Source organism: Benincasa hispida, chromosome 5, assembly GCF_027475165.1.
Source record: "Benincasa hispida cultivar pf3 chromosome 5, pf3_genome.v1.1, whole genome shotgun sequence".
Classification (NCBI taxonomy): Eukaryota; Viridiplantae; Streptophyta; class Magnoliopsida; order Cucurbitales; family Cucurbitaceae; genus Benincasa; species Benincasa hispida.
The window spans coordinates 57,114,685-57,128,363 of NC_143482.1; the positions used below are offsets into that span (position 1 = coordinate 57,114,685).

At 32.8% G+C, this 13,679-nt stretch overlaps 1 protein-coding gene across 4 annotated transcripts; it reads right to left on the reverse strand.

Annotated features, from left to right (window-relative positions):
- Nucleotides 1-3,302: 3,302 nt before the first annotated feature.
- On the reverse strand, nt 3,303-13,325 carry LOC120078802 (uncharacterized). Of its 4 annotated transcripts, XR_016529709.1 has the most exons (18): nt 12,756-13,295; nt 12,022-12,548; nt 10,252-11,601; nt 9,409-9,945; nt 9,152-9,223; nt 8,902-8,982; nt 8,763-8,797; nt 8,556-8,643; nt 8,345-8,482; nt 7,628-7,819; nt 7,455-7,534; nt 7,281-7,353; nt 7,098-7,199; nt 6,612-6,717; nt 6,197-6,284; nt 5,611-5,874; nt 5,268-5,354; nt 3,303-3,535 (listed from the first exon to the last, which is right to left on the reverse strand). XR_016529709.1 is itself a non-coding variant. In XM_090313886.1 (16 exons), the coding sequence occupies exons 1-16, from the start codon at nt 13,111-13,113 to the stop codon at nt 5,658-5,660; spliced, it is 4,044 nt and encodes a 1,347-aa protein (XP_090170012.1). In that variant the 5' UTR covers nt 13,114-13,325; the 3' UTR covers nt 5,438-5,657. The 4 variants fall into 4 exon arrangements, 2 of the variants coding, with proteins under 2 accessions (XP_090170012.1, XP_038889056.2); XM_090313886.1 differs by lacking the exons at nt 3,303-3,535; nt 5,268-5,354 and having other exon boundaries at nt 5,438-5,874; nt 12,756-13,325; XM_039033128.2 differs by lacking the exons at nt 3,303-3,535; nt 5,268-5,354 and having other exon boundaries at nt 5,438-5,874; nt 8,944-8,982; nt 12,756-13,294.
- Between the last annotated feature and the right edge of the window lie 354 nt (nt 13,326-13,679).

The window sequence follows — 13,679 nt, forward strand, 5'->3', positions numbered from 1 at the left end:
ACAATATATATATTATATACGCACTCGTTTCAAACATTTAAAGTTTAATTCTCATTTATATATTTCTTTTTAAGTACAAGTTAGTTGAATAAAATCAAATTTCATAATAAAAGATAAATTCAAATATAAATTGAAGAGAAAAATCAGGAGACTTTTGTTTATTATGATTAATTCGATAAGTAGTTAGATAAAATATAAATTCAAATATAATTCGGGAAGAAAAAATAAGAAGGGAATTTGTTTATTAACAATTAAACTGTATTCATAATTTTATTTTAAAAAGGCTTCAACAATTATACTCTATTTATAACTCTATCAACCACAAAACCTGGATACTTATTTATTTATCGAAAAGACAAATTAATAGTATAATGGTATAATAAGATGAAAATGAATAAACGGTGATTAAAAAAATACAAAAAAAATGATAAAATTTAAATGAAATATACCATTTGTTGATGATAATATGTATAAAATATTAAGTAAAGTCCTAATCAAATGAAATTTTTTTAATCCGAATTAAAAATAATAAAAAATGAATAAAATAATATAAAATCTAAAGATATATTATAAATTAAAATCAAAATGATGATAAACAAATTAAAGATTGATTAATTCTGAATATTTTCAAAAAGTTGTTAAATCAAATCAAAACATATAGTGAATTAGGGAGAGAAAAATAAAAAAAATAAGTAAGAGATTGGTTTATTTCAAATCAATTTGTGAAATAGTAATTAAAATCTAATTTGAATATTAAAAATAAATTCAAATTCCAAAAGGGGCGAAAATTACGGAATGATGCTCATTTTCAATTTTGGAATTGGATCCGTTATATCATGATATGATTAATTTGGTTATTAATCAAATGCTCCAATTACATTGTATCTATATCCCAATTATTAATCAGCATCTCCACTATATTTATATCTAGGTTATTAATAAAACTCTACATTATTAATAAAACTCTACATTACACTGTATTTAATATTCCGGACATACGAATCAACTAAGGGCAAGGCAAATATTGTCAACTAAAATAATGACTAAATATGAGATATGTACAATTAAATCTAATAACATATACAAAACAATTATACCTTAAAAAATATGGAAAAATATCCATTTAATTTATTAAGAATGTGTATAAAACAATGAAAAACAATTCAAAACATTTGAATAAATAAATGAAATTATATAATATGTGGATATTTAAAATAGAAATTTGGTATAAAGATCTAAATAAAATTGAATACGTATAAACCGATTTGAATAAAATATATGGATAAAATAAAATTTAATAATATATGGATATTTCAAATATAAATTTAGTAGAAAAACCAGGATATTTAATTAAGGTGAGATAAATTTGAAAAATGGTTAAACAGAATCTAAAATAATAATAAAATATAAAGATTATGTTAACTACATGAGTAAAATTAGGAGGGCAGTTGTGCAATTAATATATCTCAATCATGTTTCATATTCTACAATTACCTGGTATTTGTAGTTTTATCAACAACAACACCTACGAACCAGGTAAAGACAAATTAGGGATTTAGAAAACGCTCCAATTCTCCTAATAATGCTCATAGACCGTGATAGATATCTATCGCAATCTATCACTAATAGACAATGATATTTATAAAACTTGTAAATAAATTGACTTATTTTCTTTATTTGAAAACAACTATAACATCTATGACTTAAGAGAACTTATTTATCATTGATATTTCATTAGGTACACCCGTAAAATTGAAACCTTTTTTATAATTATTGACATCATATTTTAATTCTAGAATGGGAGAGATGGTTTGATTGTATACGCTAGGGTTTGTGTGTATGCTTTTTCCAATACATTTAAATGTAAGTTAGGATTTTGGTTTCCCAATTGGTGCAAGTAGGCAGCCACTTCATCGTCTATGCATACTAAAGGGTGCATTTTTGGGTAAATAAAGTGCAATTTTCACATTTCAACTATTAATTAGTTCAAAATTTAAAGCCCTTTAATCACTTGGAGCCGTACTCGTGGAAATCAACTATTTATTAATTTTCTTTTTGTTATTTTTTATTTTTCATTATCATAAGATTATCAAATATTAAATGAAAGATAAGTTAAGTATCAAAAATTTTATATTTTATACCGTTATAAAGAGGAAAATTATTTCAAATGATAAAACTATTGAAAATATTTATAAGATATAGCAAATTTTAGAACTATCAATGATAGACGTTGATAGACTTTAGTGTCTATTAATGTCACTGACACGGATAGAAATCTATCCCTGATAATTCTAAAATTTTGTTATATCTTGTAAATATTTTGATATTTTTTTTTTTATATTTAGAAATAACCCCTTTTTTTTATTTTTTAAACAGGCTGTAAGTACTAGTCAACTATAAATTTTAGGTAAAATTTTAATTGAATATAATTTAGTTTAGTGTGACTTTCAATTTTATAATTTCATGAATTCAACCCTAAATTGAATTAAGCTTTAATATCTCCAAACGAAATTAGAAAATTAGAAAATAATAATAATAAATGAAATCAGTCAAAACACAAAAACGTCCAAACTCAACCATGAAAACACTCTAACCTAACCACATAGCCCCAAACTAAATAAATAATGTTCAATATACATGTAAAAAAAGCTCGAGTTAATAAAGCTATTAAGAAATATAAGCATTATTTAAGAATGATTTTGATATGGTTAAAATCTCTCATTATACATATCTATAATCAACCAAAATAAATTTAATATTATGTTTGAAAGTAATTATGAAATAGTTAAAATCACAATTATCATGTTTAGAATAGTTCAAAACATGTTTTTATTATTCAATATCAATTCAATGTTCGGTTTTACATTTTTACATATTTTTTTTACTATCAAAATTGAATTTGAATAATTAAAAGATGTTTCAAAATAATTTTGAACATGACAAAAATGATTTTTAGTCATTTTAAAATCACATCTAAATATGCTCTTAATATTTTATTCATGTGACTTTCATAGAATAAAAAAGACATGTTCGAGAGCAATTTTGAACCTAACAAAAGTGATTTTAACCATTTTAAAATCATTTTCAAATATGTCCCTATAATAAAAAGTAAGGAGTACTAAATTCCTGGGAAGAGAGAGAGAGAGAAAAGATGTCTACATCATCATGTCTCTCAATCCCATAGATTTGAAAAGATTATTCAAACTTTACAACAAACAGTAAATCCCACTTGAAAAGCCACTCTACTCAGATCATGTTTGGAAGGAAGAGAACAAATTGTACAGAGAAAATAAAAGGACAAATGAGAAACCAATTCAAAACCCTGTTCCTTTAGATGCTATCTTCAATTTTCAAAGCTCAAAAAAAAAAGAAAAAAAAAGGGGATATTGTTAATATGAAGGAATCAAAGGCCTACTTGGCAAATGAAGAAAAGACATCAAAGATTCAACAATGAAGCATTCAACCCCACCAACCCAAAAAGTGTGCAAAAGTGCTTTGTCCTCCTCTCACTTTTCTTTTCAACATTATTGTTTACCTGCATCCAAAGATATTTTTCATTAACATTTTCATTAATCAAACTATTAGGTATCGATATTGAAGCATTGGTCGACATTTAAACAATACCAAACAAAAGTCAAATGTACAGTAAAAATGTTAAGCTATGATAGAAAGTCCAACAAGGAATATCATAAATACTAACAATAAAGATTCATAACCTATTTAAGAAGCATAAAGTCTTCAATTAAACTTCTTAATCAACTCCTTTTTATAATTAGTGATGTAATATGCTGATATAATATAACAGAGATTCTATGCTATTATGATCCTGAAAGTTTTTCATAACCTACATAAGAATTGTATGAGATTTTCAATATTTACAATATAAGTTCATATAGGGCTAAAAAGTTCAACCATTTGGATGATTTTCAATAAACTATTGATTTCATCCTTCATGGATTTTCTATAAACAGACAAAATCCTACTTGTCTTTGTTTGATCACATAAGAAAGCATCTACATCAAGAAATTAGGTCATTTTCAGATTGCTAGTTTTGATCTAAAGCAGTCTAGATTTTGTTGTTCACAAGGAAAACATTGGGCATAACATAATACCCCCATTTGCCAAAAAAGCATGACTTGGGAATGGGAATTTGAATATGACAAGAAATCCTCTTCCCCATCTTAACCTAAAACTGACTGTATTTCTGTACATTTCCAAAAAAAAACGTTTTTTTTTTCTTCTTGTTGATAAAATGCAAGAATAATAAATTCCAATCCCAAGTAGGAACATTAAATTAATTTGTTATTTTTAAACTAAAAGAAAAAATAATAAATAATAATTAAATTTACTCTTAATTCCTATACTTTGGCTCTTACAACACTTTGCTCCTCTGCCTCCTCGAACTTATATTCCTACCCATTTAACTTGTAATCGAAAATATAATGACTATGATGATGAGTTAAAAGATTCTATTTTAAAAGCAACCTATAAACAAAATAGATACAATTAAAAGAACAAAAACCTCCACCTTTTAAATTAAAGGTAGTCGATTGAAACAATTTTTTGATGTCAAAGACTTTATACGTTTTTAAAAAATAGAGAATAAATGATTATGAAAAAAGAACTAGACTTATGTAGAACATGTTACGAGAAGCCAAAGTACAAGAACTAATGATTTTAACTCCTTTTTTCCCCCTTTAAACCCATCTTTCGTATACTATTGTACAAGTAAAATAGAAATGTAGAAGAATATGTCATTTTTCACTAAAAATCCACCTAATAAATTTGAAAAGTGGCATCCAATCCCAACACATGAGGTCACCAACACACTAGTCCTGCCTCATTTCCCTTTTCCCTCCCAATAATTATCACCTGCACCCTCATAATGCCACGTGAAGTTACAATACACACTGGACCACTCCTTGCTGGCCTCCTTTAATTCATGGCATGATAAACACTATAATATTAAAAGAAAGATGCTGATCCAAGCAGATCCTGCCCTGTTTAACAACTTTATATTTATGTAACAATGTCAAATTTGGACCTCATGTGACACGGAGGAGGGTGGTTTGGCAAGAAAATAAAAGGCACGTCCAACTTGAGAATTTTTTGCTTTTGGGTCATTTGGGTCATGCTAAAATCCAACGGACAACAAAGAAATTAAGCAATAAGATCCTAGGATTTTGACTCAATTGCTAAACTCCATAACCAACCAGGCCAACCTATTATATCTTTACACTACATTTTAAGAGTCCGTGAGATATTACCTAATTTTGAATGATGATGCTTGATGAAGCCTGTGCACTGGTAGCTTTAAGCCTTTAACCTTGTGGTGTAGTTCCAACTTGATCCTCCTGCAATTCATTGTTCCAACATCCATAGGCGGCCTTCAACTTTTAGATGAGACACTCATAACAGAAAACGAAAGAGATCCGAGTCATGAAACCAAGACTGATTAATCTCTGTAGTTAACATCATCGATCTTGCTTAAAGTTTAGATGTATTTCGTAAGATAACAAGCTTCAGCTACATTACAGACATCATAAAGAAACTCGTCCAACAGGTTAGTCAAAGTTACAATTCCTCTGTGTATTTTCGAGGGAAAAATACCTGACGGCTAACAAGACTAGATTTTACAATCATGTTGGAACTGCCAGCTAACATGCAGAAATACTGAGAAAGTGATACGGTCGGCTTGATGACCTTTGTACAACCTCCGAAACACATCTACAAACTCTTAAAATCCTCAAATACCCAGCATCTAAATTCCCAACTGCAGTTCTAATGCCATTTAACGTTGACTCTGAGGGTGTGTACTCAGTCGAAGCAGGAGATTCAACCTTATGCGGAAGAGCTTCAGAAGGGTAAATCCCTCTGCCAAGAGACCAAGCAATTAATCGATACAATTATGTTAATATTACTATATAAATCACATTTATGATCCATCCAAATCCAGACATAAAATTTTGAGTAATGTATGGATATCATATGCTCTGGGTTACGTACAAGACTGAAATGGAGAACTACTATTGGCGACTGAAAAGTATAAATATTACATGTTCAACGGCAATAATAATTCTATAAAAAGAATCAGTAATAAGTGATAGAACTTGACATCTAAATCTTAAGCCAAATAATTAGGCCACTCAGACGAGCAAGACAGTTTAAAATATAGAAAGATTAAATTGTAGCTTACCGCCTCAAATCCGATACGTCCAGAACCAGATTTACCTTCCTGCCACTTTGGAAGTCAATGAAACTAAGCTGCAAATCAAGTTGCTCGTCTGCAAATATTAGAACAGCAAAAGAGAAGTTGGATTTTTAAGTTCTCATAAGGGAAAACAATTTGTAGTCATGAAACTTCCATAGCTTATTCACGTAGGTCAAGGTCAATTTGGAGGATAAAAAATAAGCAGACATCACCAATAGTACGCATAAAAAGGTATCATGGAGCTAAATGCATTAACACTGTTTCTGGAAAGGTTATTTGGAGTAGTGTTATAAAATGAAACATTGTTGGAAAAAACACTAATTAGTGAAGATCATGCATGTGGGCCATCATGTACAAGCAAACCAAGATCATGCATGGTCGTAACAAAAATATTCATCACCTGAAGGTGAGTAAAATCTTATTAGGATGAGATTTGAAATCTCTATCTGGGCTATCTGCATTTCCTCAATCACATCCAGCAGGTTGTGTAGAAAAGAACTCATCATCTGTATAGTAAAGAGAGAATTAAAGAGCATCGCAAGAATCAGCCTAGTGCATCAACATTAATGAATATGGAGTTTGCAATCTAAACTGTCAAGGTGTTGACATGGCAAAGAATCTAGCACATATACTCCGGATAAATACCAGCAAATCAATTGCTAGGTACAATTTTATTTTCTTTTTTAAACAAGAAACAAGAAAATTACATTGAAATTCACCTCTGTTTTCAAATTGAAAGAAGATGCATTATTTAAGAGAAACTGATGGGACCAGAAAACACTTGAAATAGAAACAGTAGTCACGGATACACAAAAGAAAAAAGCAAGTGAAAAAGGTGGGAGTGAGTCATGGGGAGAAAATGGCCAAGCAGGATGAATTAACTCACTTGAGTTTCTTTGGACAAATGCCTGGAGGCATTACTATTCCTCGTCCTCTCAACGTTTAACACAAAAGAAAATGCACAGCAAGCATTCATTTCTGGAAAGTTCTGGTGGAGAAAAATAAAGTATAACAGAATTGAAGATAATAGGTAAAAGGCTGTTAGAAAATAAGAAGTTTCATTTTGTACCTTCTCAATATGAGTATCATTCAATGTATTTAAGATGCTTACACTCGGGAATGGAGTGGCTTTAATTGTAATCCTAGTTAGAATCCCAATGAACAAACACAGAGTTTAACAGAGATTATCCATCATTAATTGCTCGTAAGCAAACATAAACAAACAGGGGGAAAATAATCCAACCTTTGACAGGCATAACTAAAGTAGTTGAGCAGTATGCTGTAGTGGTCATTCTTTTTCTCAAAATCATCTACTTTCCACATCTGAAGAAATACATATGATGTTTAGAAAACTATTCACAGACAATCAAGAAATTATGGTCTCAAGTCAAAAAGAAAATTAGTGAATATAAAAACCTGCAAACCCTGATAAATAGACCTGCAGAGCTTTCTCTTCCTTAGATGATCAATAACCAATCCAAGAATGTCAGTTGAACTGGTTACGCCTTTCAACTTACAGTATGTTGAAAAATATTTGCTTAGTGCCTTTATCTTCCCATCCAAAGTTTCGAATTCGTGCTTTATAGTGCTGGCTCTTTCACAAGACGCCTGCACCAAACAAATTTACTTGTATCATTCACCAAGAAATTGCGAGATATAAAATTATTGAAAAACTAAAGTGCACAGACAGAATTCCTGAACATCGAAAAACTAATTTACAGCTCTAGTATGAAATGTCAATATTATGCTCCCATATTTGGCAGAAAAGTAAGCAGGACATCTGACCAATTTTCATTCAATAGTCAAGTTATTCAAATGCTCTTGAATGAAATATTGCAATATTGTGAACCCAGAGATATTCGACAAGCATCCTAGAAAATTCACCTATACACTAACACCATACATTCAAGCACTAGTTCGGAATCAAGTGTGTGAACCATATAAACACATAAAACTGAGGGTGATGACTAGAGATAGAATACCAAGGCTACAAGTCTTAGTGTATACCATAACATAACACAAATTCAAGACATCTGCCTAATTGTGAGACCTAGAAACTCCTATCACAGTGATTCAATTAATAGGATCTCAAGCCAAATAGAAGGAATTATGATTCAAAACCCCATGCCTGACCTCAGAATCAATGGGGCACGAAAGAGTGTTTCCGTCATCAATTTGACTGCTCTTTGAACCACAATTTGTGAGGCGGTCATAGTTCAACTTCAACATTTGCAGATCTTCAATATGAGAGCTCAATGATTGTGCTCTATTCTGCATGGAGGTGTTCACGGTGGTTAAAAGTCATCCATAATTTAAAAACTAAAATTACCAGAAAATACAGTACCAGATATCCATCACGCTTTACACACACCAACTGAAACTTCGCCTTCTGATATGCTACTTTATACAACAATGACCTGGCTTCCACTACTCTATGATAGCATCAATTCATGAGTGTCGATGTCAAAAGCAGTTATTTAACAAATTCTTGAGAATATGAAGTATTCACATAAAAATTGGTTAACATAGGCAAATGTACTTCTCAAATCACCTTTTACGCATTCCTCCAAGATTCTCGGTTACTTTCTACATATAAAACAAAACCAGTGTTAATATGCCAAAGCTTCCACTAGGACAGTTGTTATGACATAATAGCATATCACATATGAGCTCGTTTCAATATTTGAAACCTGAGACTGGATTTCAGAACACAGCAATTCATATTTTTTAACCTTCAAAAGGTGAACCAAAGTATCTTCAATCTTCTCAATCTACATAAAAAAGAAAGAAAAAGAAAAGAAAAGAAAAAAAATAACATAATAACAGTATCAGTTAGGGTAATGATTCATGAAGATTGCAACATTATTTAATACAATTTAACATGTAAATGAAGAGAGAGAGAGAGAGAAGGTAAAAAGGAAGAAATTAGGGAAAATATACTGCTTTTGAGTTCAACTTGTTGATCGATGGGGGTAGCAAATCATTTATCTCTGCTAAAAATTTTATTGACATCTGAAACATGACAATGTAAGTTAAATGATTATTGAACTCGATTAAAAAAATAAAAAAATAATAATAAAAAAGAGAACCCCTCTATGACTCCTATCATCAAATATGGTTAGCAAACACGTGGTCTCTATTTTCTTTTACGGTAAGATACCAAGCAAAAAAAAAAAAAATACAGACAATCAACTTACATCTGTCCAATGCATAAATGCTCTATTTCTATTGCCCTCAATCCTCTTGCTTCCATTGCTCATTTGATTGGACTCTTCTAACGGAGAGTCTACATCAGAAATTCCACTATGATTAAGTTTTATGTTCTGTCGAATCCTTACTATTACGTCATTGTCATCATGATCCCTATCAAGAGGCATTGAGTCAATATTTCTTCTCTTGCTCCCAGAAAGGCTATGATTGCCCTTCCTTGAAGAACTCCCCAATACGCAGCTTGCTTGATAACTATCATGCTTAATATATCCACTCGAGTTCGATGTTGGAGAATCCATAACTTTCCTCATAAATGTCCCATCGTCTTTTGTTTCATTAAAAGGATCATTCCTGAAGGGACTTTGAAATGGCTTTTTTCTTGCGGAACTCTGAGATTGTTCATTCTTGAAGGGACTTGGAGATGACTTACTAGAGATAGCAACCACAGCCTCTTTCTTCCCTGACGATGTTTGGATCGAAATTATCCTTCTGGGACTGTAGTTTGGCTTTCCATTGAAGGGACTCTAAGATTTTAAATAAAATAAAATAAAATAAAAAATAAGCAAACTCAATATTAACTTTCAAAACTTTGATAGAACAGCCAATAACATCGTTAAAGACGGCAATAAACCATTTATATAAACTAAAAAACTGGTTAAGAACTTAAAAATGATTTCTGTGAGAGCATTAGATCTCAGTAGAAAGCTAACTGCAGATAAGATATCTTTCAAATGAGAGTTTTACTCAATCATGGGGCTAGAGCAGTCGTTGTTTATATAAAAAGATTCCTATATAAATTATTTGCTAAGGAAAAGGAAAGAGAATACGACCTTCATGATAGATAGTCCACTTGTCCAAGCCTTCTGAAACTGTGGTGAAAAAGCACCAACCATGGAGCTCTTAGCAGGACTTTCCAACCGAGAATTCAGGATGTTCCCATCGATCGAAGAAAATTGTAAATTGCTGAAGGTTTCCGAATTATTGTGCAAATTTGAAAGGTTAACTTCATTATCATCCTCATCTACCAAAGACAAACCTTTGAGGAGCGGTGAAGTTGACACAGTTCCAATTTTGGATTGCAATGAACTTGAATTGTCAGCAATCAAATTCAAAGGACTGGTATTGCTGGTAGGTGCAGCTGCAGCTCCACCTTGAGTCAAACAAGCACTAACATGCTTGACTTGTTGGTCACACTGCTTCAGTTCACCAAAGCAACTAGTCGAACATTCAGTAGCTCCTAATAACCTCACATCTAAACTTCTCAAAGGAGATGAAACAAGCGTATCATGCATACTAGCTGAGTTATTTTGTTCCCTGTCATCGGGTCTAATGTTTGTCAGGTCATCAATTTCGATCCTAGTAGATGACCTCGATAAAGGATCTTCTGACATCAAGACGTGTGGCATAAGATCTTTGTCCCCAATCCAGGTAGCTTGAGCAGGTGACTTTGCTTCTATGGCTGGCTCACTGGGTTGCACATTGGAAAAGTTAGCCACAGCCGTATAGTCTGGTGTTCCTCCAGCCTCGGTTAAACCTTTTGGCTCTTCACTTTGGCTCAGCCTAGGAAAGTCGTTTGTAGTCTTGACTCCACTACCACAAGTGCTAAATGAACTTTCAAATTCACCGTTGTTTCCATTTGATCTAGTAAGCTGTTCTTCTAAACACGCAACAGGAATGTCTATGTATTTGTATTCAAGACCCTTGCTATGATTAGGTTGACCGCTCAAGTTAACCAGAGAAGAATAACTAGATGGTCTGGAGTTCAATCTGTCATTTCCTTTAATACTTGAAACACATGGAGAAGGTTCCGGAAGTCTGAACTTGGAAATACTTTTCTGCTTGGACAACATACCCTTGCTAAACTTCATACTCCCTGTACTCAATCTATAATTTGACAGCTTCGTGTTAGGAGTCACAAGAGCGGAAAATGAAGGTGAATTAAAAGTAGCAGAAAATGTTTTCTGTTCCGCAGATAAGAATCTCTTTAGCGGAGATATATCTTTCAGCTTATAGTCAATGCTTCTTGGTGTCTCATGCCTCTTGTCCACCAGAAGATCTTCCTTATCCCACCCATCTGACAAATCTTTTTGTAACAAACCAGTGGATTGAAACACTTTATGGGGTGTGCCACTGTTCGGTACACTTTCCTCAATACCATGTTCGGCATATTTTTTGCTTCCCTGGGAAAACAAATGAACAAATATCTTCAACCATACTTGTGCAACAACAGCAAAACACATGGAAAATTTTCAACTACAATAAAAATTTTAAATGTTTGAGTCATGTGATGGATGCATAAGATTGCATCGCCAGCATAATATGATACAAGAGGCAGTTGAGAGTGATGTGCCAACCACATAAGACCCAGCAATATTGCCACAGACGAAGTCTCTGAGCTAACTGACAGAATAACAGTTGGGCTAAATAAGATATTTCAAAAGTTAAAGCTGCCCATTCTATGGACAACTGCTCGAAATTAGGATCACCGGTCTAGACCCGACAAAAACTAAAGATTAAATTGTGACACCAATCCTCGGATAATAGTAAGGTAAGTCTGCCAAGCAAAAGAACATCAAAGAAAAATAAAACATCGTACTAACATCTTCCATTTCTGTTCTCTCAGAGCTTTCCTCATCATAGTTGCCTTGTCCATTCTGATCAACTTCACGAGTCTCAATCTGTTCAGACAATTTTTCATCCACTGAAACAGCATAGAGATCCCTGCTTCCTTCGGTTAAAAGTGCATCTAAAGAAGGAGACAATCTCCCATAATCAAATTTATCAGAGTTCTCTCCCACAATACTCATTGCATTAGAATCTTTACTTCTTACCACATCACCAGATTGAGAAGATGGCGAAATCAGCTTGTCAGCCCTCGTTAGTGTCATAAAACTGTCAGTGTTAGTACGCATGGTGTTCTGGGTCGGTGTTCTATCTTCAAATCCAGACCGAATAGCTGTAGGAGTCTTGAGATCCCTCCCTGAGTCTGACTCAGCAAGGCTTCGAAAATGCATCGAAAATGCTGTTGAATCCATGGTGACGTCATGATTATCATCAGAGGCAGCAGAATCAGACAACCGCATAGGTCTAATGAAACTCGCTGATACGGGTCCAAAAAAATTGTCTTCTGCAATAGTGAAGTGAGTGAATATTTTAGAGCAACTAACCTCTAATGTGTGCAATACAGAGAAAATCTCGACTTCTTCTAAACTGTTACTTTTCAAAAATAATGTACTATGGTAGAAATGATTTCATCGAAAACCCTCGAATTGCAAACACCTAACAGACAAAGATGCTAGATAAAACGAAGAGATAAAAGAACAGAAAAACATGCCATCATTGGAGGTTGCAGAGCCGGCAGAAATACTCCCTGGCGACGGCGATCCAAGCGGTCTCAAAAACGATTTCCTCTGCGCAAGAAGATCATCATCCAAATTAGGCGAAGATTCACGGGAATCATCGCTATCAACCAAGTCCCTGAAGAACCCTAGGACCTCGTTGTCCGGAGGAGCAGCCTCGGGAGTGGCTTGGGGCTCAGGAGGCGTCTCGTAGTCCTCGTCGCGCTTAAAGATATGCACTGAAGTGATCTCGACATCAGCAAAGCTCACGCGTCGAGCCCGCTTCTTCTTGAAGGCCAAACTTTCTTCCTCAGTGGTCGTGTTGGCGGTCTCTTCAGGGTCCTTGGAGGCCATTGGAGATAGATGAAATTACAAAGCGCAATGGGTTCGAGAGGTTTCAGAGTTTAGCGGTGAGAGTTCATGAGATTCAGAGCACTGAACGGAGTTTTGATCGGAATTGAACCAGCGGAGATGAGAGGAGAGGAAGAAGATGGATGGAAGAAAGTTGGGGGTGACATTGTTTGTGCGGGAAACTGAAGACACATTTCAAAATGTTCAAATGCAAATAGTTCGATTTTTTTATTATTATTATTATTTACAAAAATAGTTCGATTATATATACACACTAAATTATCTATATATAAAAAAAAAGATTTTCAAAAATAGAAAGTTTTGAAAAAATATTTACACAACTAGAAAATTTTAATTTTAGTTGGGATAGAAATTTTATCACAAATATATATTGATAGAAGTCTATAAATGATAGAAATTGATAGAAATATATCATTGATATTATCAATATTAGAAATTGATACAAGTCTATCATTGATAAAGTTGATAGAAGTCTAATTTTGTCAATCAATTTTTTTGGTTATTTTCGTAAATAATTTGACATTTTTCTTATTTGTGAAAGTTTCTCA

Bases quoted from the DNA above. Each gene is read 5' to 3' on its own strand.
- LOC120078802 (XM_090313886.1), bottom strand. From the start codon at position 13,113: ATGGCCTCCAAGGACCCTGAAGAGACCGCCAACACGACCACTGAGGAA. The intron at 12,549-12,755 runs GCATGTTTTTCT...TCACTATTGCAG, and splicing joins CTCTGCAACCTCCAATGATG to AAGACAATTTTTTTGGACCC. The intron at 8,483-8,555 runs GTACTGTATTTT...ACCTCCATGCAG, and splicing joins TAAAGCGTGATGGATATCTG to AATAGAGCACAATCATTGAG.